General features: G+C 36.3%; 1 protein-coding gene across 1 annotated transcript; it reads right to left on the bottom strand.

Annotated features, from left to right (window-relative positions):
* Window positions 1-5,135: 5,135 nt before the first annotated feature.
* LOC120354577 lies at window positions 5,136-6,766 on the bottom strand. The gene is made up of 2 exons (XM_039441924.1): window positions 6,407-6,766; window positions 5,136-5,400 (listed from the first exon to the last, which is right to left on the bottom strand). The coding sequence occupies exons 1-2, from the start codon at window positions 6,764-6,766 to the stop codon at window positions 5,251-5,253; spliced, it is 510 nt and encodes a 169-aa protein (XP_039297858.1). The 3' UTR covers window positions 5,136-5,250.
* Window positions 6,767-7,046: the final 280 nt, after the last annotated feature.

Here is a 7,046-nt window from a genome sequence, read left to right as displayed (position 1 = left end):
AATATTTACATTCAAAATGGGCAGAAATTTTTCCAACCCAAAGCTAGATAGTTCATATCAAATTTTTTGATCACTAATGGGTAGAAAACGTTTATTTGTACAGAAACGTACAGAGGCTCAGCTAGGATCTGAAAATTTTTTGTAGGGAGAGCTTCAAAAGTTCGCCAGCAATACAACCAAAATCTGTGTTCTTATTTTTTTTCTGCGTCATCTCAATTAACTGGTGATTGGATCGAGCCCAGTAAGTATAGAATGTAATATTACATTTCATACTCACTGATCGAGCCTGACAGACTGTATTTGACGGAAGGAAGCAAGTTTAAATGAAGGATACAGGCGAGCGACGCGAGTCTGCTGTTCTTAATTCTGGATGCTCCCAGTGGACATTCCCCCAGGTGGATTCTGCGGAGTTTCCTGGCAAGATAGATAAGATTAGCAAAGCGGGGCTGGCTAATAGACTCAATGAACAAAGAATCTCTGATCCAATTTTCTAATTTGCAATGGTGAAGCTGACTGGACATGACCTACCTAGGCTCAAAATTAATTCCATGGCCTACCAAGTCTCAAAGTTTTTTTAAATTTTTGAGTGACCTACTCGAAAAGGTAGATAGGTTGCAATCAAATCAAATTCAAACGCTGTGAAATACGAGAACCACACACTTAATAAATATGACATCAATTTACAGTAGTTAAGTTCAATTATTTATTAATTTAGTCAAGTAGTATGAGAGTGTATGTTTTACATAGTTTTTTACGACTTTTCCCCCCCTCACCACTCCACCTGCACTCATCCTATGTACCCCCCACCACCCCCGCTCATGCCGCACCATCAATGACTCTCCTGCTGACAGATTAAAGTGAATCGAGTTTGGAAGGAGAATGAGAAAAATGAGAGAGAGGTTACTATCAGCAAGTGAAATGAAAATCTCATCTTACTGACAGATTTAACTGAAACATCTTACTCCCAACTGTGAGATTTTCACTGTGAAGAAGAAGAATGAGAAATTCAAGACTCTCCTGCTGACAGATTTAACTGGAACATCTTACTTCTAACTGTGTGATTTTCACCGTGAAGGAGAAGAATGAGAGATTCAGTGACTCTCCTGCTGACAGATTAAAGTGAATCGAGTTTGGAAGGGGAATGAGAAAAAGGAGAGAAAGGTTACTATCAGCTTCAACTGAAAAATCTTTGTCCAACTGACAGATTTAAGTGAAACGAAAATTTTATCTTACACTCAAATTTAACCGTGTCATCTTTGTCTAACTGACGGATTCAAGTGAAACAATAATCACTTTCAAAAAAGTTTATCATGCTATGTTAGAGAAGTATAAGAACAGAGAAGAAGAAGAAGTAGTTGCTTTCGAAGAGAGGAAGAAGTAGAGGAAATGTGAAGTGTGTCTAACTGCCAGATTTAAGTGAAACGATATAATAGCTTCCTTCCAAAGAGAGGAAGAAGTATGAGAACAGAGAAGAAGAAGAATGAGAGGAAGAAGTAGTCACTTTCAAAAAGAGGGAGAAGTAGAGGAATGGAGAAGAAGAAGAAGAGGAAGAAGTAGAAATAAGAAGTGTGTCTAACTGACAGATTTAAGTGAAACGATAATCACATTCTATCATGTACAAGAGCTTTCAAAGAGAAGAAGAAGGAGAAGTTATGCATGCAGTGCGCTACACACTAAGAAATTCTAGCAGTCAAGTTTGACAATGCTAATTGCTTCTCTAAATCACACACACTTTTCACATGGAGGAATGAAACTCCCAGTGGCAGATTTTTTCTTAAGTAAATAACAGAACTGAGGCATGTATCTAACTGACAGATTAAACTGAATCGTTCTTCCTCTCTATGACTTGTCATTGCAGCAATGGTAAGTGGAAATCTTAAAACAACACAAGTAACACTGACAGAAAAGAGTGATTTCAAATGACTTGCTTGGTGTGAACAATCTACAACAATCAGCGGTGTTGATTCACAAAACGTTTTAAAGTCAATTTCTGTTCCGAGTTTGCTATTGATTGAATGATTATAATACGAGGGCGCAAAATCCAGGAACATGCGGTATAATACCTCCTTTTTACCTAGCAGACTTTCATATGGATAATACTCGCTGTTCAAATATACTTTAACATTGTAAATACCGAAGGTATCGAAATTAGATATTGATTTTTTAATTTTATTCTTACGATCAGTTTGAAATGCAATTATAACGTATTTTTGACTATCAAAACTCGATGTGGTGCGAACTGCCCAAGAATGGTTAAGTGAATTTTGCAAACTTGGTAATTCACAAATTTCCCAATGTCAGAAACCTAATTTCAGTGGGGTGTCAGCATCGAGCAGTCTCAAAAATTTCAGTCTTACATGATCTTCTAAAGTTATGTAGGGCATTCTCCATTGCAGTTTTGTAATTTTCACACTAACGTTTGTTCCACTTGCCGACTCAACACAATTTAGATCTGTCGGCGACCTCAATAAGACGAGTTCCTGTTTCAAATTTAAAATTATTCTTTGAAAATCTTCAAAAAACGGGAGGATTAATTTGAGCGGTACACAGAAAGTGAATTTATTATCCATTAGCTCATATCCTGCTCTGTCAAAACCAGCCAAGTGATATGTGTTTCTATCGAGCATATTCTTCACTAGAATAGCTTCAATTGTGGATGTTAATCCAATCAATCTTGATTTAGAAATTTGCTGACCTGCTAATTCATATCGTATTTCATCAAAAAGGTTGCCGATTACGTTACTGCTTAATTTATAGTCTGCTGCAACTGGTGCATCGGCTGGGTCTGTTCCCGGTTTTGTACAGTTAACTGTTCCCTCAATAAATATGAATGATTTACAAGGTAAAGAATAGACATCTAAAGAATTTATGCCAATACGTGCCTCGTCAGAGTTTTTTATTTCCTGTCCCGAATAAACTGTATGAGTGTGAAATTGGAATTTGGTTATATCATTATAAAACTGAAGGTCTGTCTCCACATCCAGAATTTCACTAATTGCTGCGCCGTACATGACACCAATCAACTATAAAACCCAACTTTTCTAATATTCTCGCGCTTTTAGCCGACAAAGCATGTTTGTTTTTAGGTGTTGACGCTCTCACATTCGTCTCTCTAATGACATCACATGTACACATCTTATCTGAACGTGGATTGAAAACAAGATAACCCATTACTTTTCACGTATGTGTAACCTAATTGTAATTGTATCTCCACGGAAATCAATAAACGATCCAATCTGGTCCGTTACCTTCACATTAATAGTTTGAATTCGATGCGTATTCAAAGGTACATAAATAATTGGAGAGGGTACTTCATCTATTAAATAGCCGCTAGGAACCTTTGGTAAAAATTCGTAGATTATATGTTTTTGTTTTCCCTCAGAGTAACTACCACATGCTAAATTACACTCAACTACAATACTACCAATGCTTCTTATGTTAACCAAATGCTGAGAATAATGCCATTTATTTGGCTGCAAAACAACATTATCAAAACCAAGTATCTTAGCAATCGAATCAGAACGTGTTAAATCAATAGGCTTATCAGAATGAATTTCAATCTTCATAGTATTTGCATTTGCACGTATAATAAGTTTATTCTTCTTCTCATCAATATTCAATTTATTCTTTAGAGATTTTATAATATCTTCAAGTTCATATGCACCCGTATCCAACTCGATTAATCTATCGCCATATTTGAAGCTGGAATTTGTTCCTTTGTTAATGTTTGCAATACTATTGTAACTACAAAAATTAATCAATCCAATTTCCCATTCACAATTTTTATCCAATTCTATAATTTCTTGTAAATGTTCATAGAGGTTACTTGTGTTAGATCTTAATGTAATAACAACCATCTTGTGTGTGTGCGTTCAGCACAAACACTTAATTACAACTGATTTGCAAGAAACAATAATGTGAGATGACCACAAATATCACTATTTAATGGTTGCATGTGCTCAACATTGTAAAATATATTTACTCCATTTTCTTTTTCCCAATATTTGTCCAATTCGTATGGCGGTTGTAAATTTCCAATTGGATCAAAATACCAAACATTAGAGCCAACTTTCTTATATGCTACCCAATGTGTACCATCCTCGCTTTCCCTTGCTAAATTCACAATGGCATTCTCGTTTTTTAGAATTTTTTGGGTAATGCATCTAGCATATATATACCTCTTAGCTGAATCTGTAATAATTTCGACCAATCAATCAAATCATGATTACTCAATTCTCCTTCAATATTCATGTCTTTTACTTCTTCCTACTCTTCTTTGTCTTCTTCCTACTCTTCTTCGTTGTTGTTGGAATTGAAATTCTGCCCCCACTAATACTAGGAAAAGGCTTCAAAAAATACCCTTTTCCTGCAATATGCTTTTTCAACTGAGCTTTAGCTTTGCGTCCAATATCATTACTATAACTTCTTCCCTCATTCTTCTTCTTCTTCTTTCTCAAAGAACCACCAAAGTAATTTTTAGCTTTCATCACGTTTGTAACTAGTTAGCTGAGTCCTCTCTTGGCAAGGGGAGTTTTCGGATTTTTAAAAATCTCCCACGCTGCGTTCGCTAGTGCTCTGTCACCTTTCGATCGATTTGCATTATCACTATTTTGTGAATATGCTATATCATGTGCCTTACAAGCCTGGTCAAGTTTGTTAATTCCCGGGTCACCTCTTGCTAATCGCTTTTCAAGTTTGGTGCCAGGGCCACAATACTGGTAGCCAGGGGCTATTGGGATCAAGCTATTGTGTACAACAAGCTATAAAAAGACATTCTCATAGACAAGCACCCATAATAAAAGTGCATAGTGGTGACTGAACGTCTGGTTGTGTACGTGTTTTACTACTACTTCTAGTGAACTGTGTATAACAGGTGAGAATTGAGAACAATTTTTATAGAATAACGAAAAAACTATCTATTGAACACTACTGACACATACATATTAACATGTAAAGCATGTTAATGCTAGATGGTTAGTGACATAAAAAATGCTAAATGCTAATTTAGCATTTAACAATTTTTATGTCAGCCATGAAAGCATTAACATGCTTTACAAACAGAGATAAGGTTTTGCACTTTAATTTGAAACTTTCAATGTCTTTTGTGCTCAAAATCCGGGTAAATCTTTCTGGAAGATAAACATCTGTTGTACGTAGTCCGGGTACCCGGATTTTGAGCATAATTCGCCGCCTGTGCTGGTTGGACGCCTCTCTCACGTCACATATCGGATATGGCAACCCCTCTTCCAACTAGCAGAGAGGCGTCCATGGCTTCTCGACGCGGCTATTCAACAATTCCAGAAAGCTCTCCAATTGCATCTCATCCTCGTCCTCTGTCTCCACTTCCTCCTCCTCCCTCAAGAGAGGCACGATCGAGCTGTCCTCTTCTGGCACACGTTTCTGTTGAAAAAATATTTCATTAGACTCTTATTTGTTTCAGATTTTTCATCATCAAATCATACGAGAGAGAGAGAGAACTTGCTCAACAGATTCACTACTCAAAACTGAAAGTAAGTAATAACTCGGAAATTCTCCGATTACTTTAACATAACTCAATTCAAATTGCTAGATAATTGACTCGAAAAATATTTCAGTCCATTACATGCACATTTTTATCAACAATAATTTTGTTTCACACGAAATATTATAAACAGTTCATGCATGTGATCGGATTTCTCATAATTCAAATTACAATGTATTATTCGAATCAATATTTCAGTTCATTACATGCACATTTTTATCAACAATAATTTTGTTTCACACGAAATATTATAACAGTTTATGTATGTGATCGGATTTTTCATAATTCAAATAACAATGTATTATTTGAATCAATATTTCAGTTCATTACATGCACATTTTCATCAATAATAATTTTGTTTCACACGAAATATTATAAACAGTTTATGCATGTGATCGGATTTTTCATACTTCAAATAACAATGTATTATTCGAATCAGTAATTTGATATAGTAAGTGATAATAATGATATATAAGTAATAACTCGCAAATTCTCTGATTACTTTAACATAACTTAATTCAAATTGCTAGATAATTGAATTGTTTCAGTATAATCTTTCATGCAACATATTCGAATTTGTTATCGAAATTACTAAAACATGTTTATTTTGAATTTTTGTCCAAATTTCAATGCAACCATCATGAAAATTTATCTGTGTTCAGATTGTTTTGATAGCACAATTAGAAGTGAAGCTCAGTCTTGACTTTGCTCACAGTATAAGAATCAGTAATTTCATAGTTCAATTTATTCAAATAAACATAGACTTGTAATGTGCACAAAAGATTTTATCCATTGGAAATTAGTTTTAAAAAAACTAATTCACATTTTATAAAGATTTTGTGCACATTACATGTTAATACAATAATAATATTTCTTTAAGCTAACCTTTGATTGAGTGAGCACGCCCTTGTCCTCGAAAACTAGCCTCCTTTTCACCGGCTGCTTGCTGGGTTGAGTTGCCAGCACCGCTCGTCGCGGCACCCAGGTAGGCGGTGTAGATTGTGGCAGAGGAGTGTCCAGAATCACGATCTCCTCACCCCTCTCTCGTTGAACGAAGATTCCCTGTCTTTTCAGGGGTGAGGCGGAGGAGTAGGCGGCGGAGACAGCGGAGGCGGCAGCTGTGGCAGCGGAGGTGGCAGCCGAGCTGCGAGCTTTCTGCTGCTGCTTCTGCTTCCAGTAGTTGAGCTGCTGCTCTGTTGGTGGGCTGTCTGGTATGATGAAGCTTGAAGATGATGATGAATCCATTGTGTAGATGATGATTAGGGAGAAGTTCACGTAGGGTATATAAGTTCACTTAACTCTTCTCTAACGTAAATGGTGATTTTCCTCTGAGGCAACTGATTTTATACCAAGTCGTTTCTCTGTCTGTTGCAGGCTTGTACGAGTGAGAGAGTGCATACGAGGGGGCGTGTGCAATTGGAGCATGCTGTACTCAACTTCCCAGAGGTTTACCAGCAGCACAATGCTGACATTTGATTGTAAGTAAGTATAATCCGTTACATTCTGATATTTTTGAAATAACACT

Source organism: Nilaparvata lugens, chromosome X (assembly GCF_014356525.2).
Source record: "Nilaparvata lugens isolate BPH chromosome X, ASM1435652v1, whole genome shotgun sequence".
NCBI lineage: Eukaryota > Metazoa > Arthropoda > Insecta > Hemiptera > Delphacidae > Nilaparvata > Nilaparvata lugens.
The sequence above is the reverse complement of the archived record's forward strand: the minus strand, read 5'-3'. Positions and strand labels throughout refer to the sequence as shown.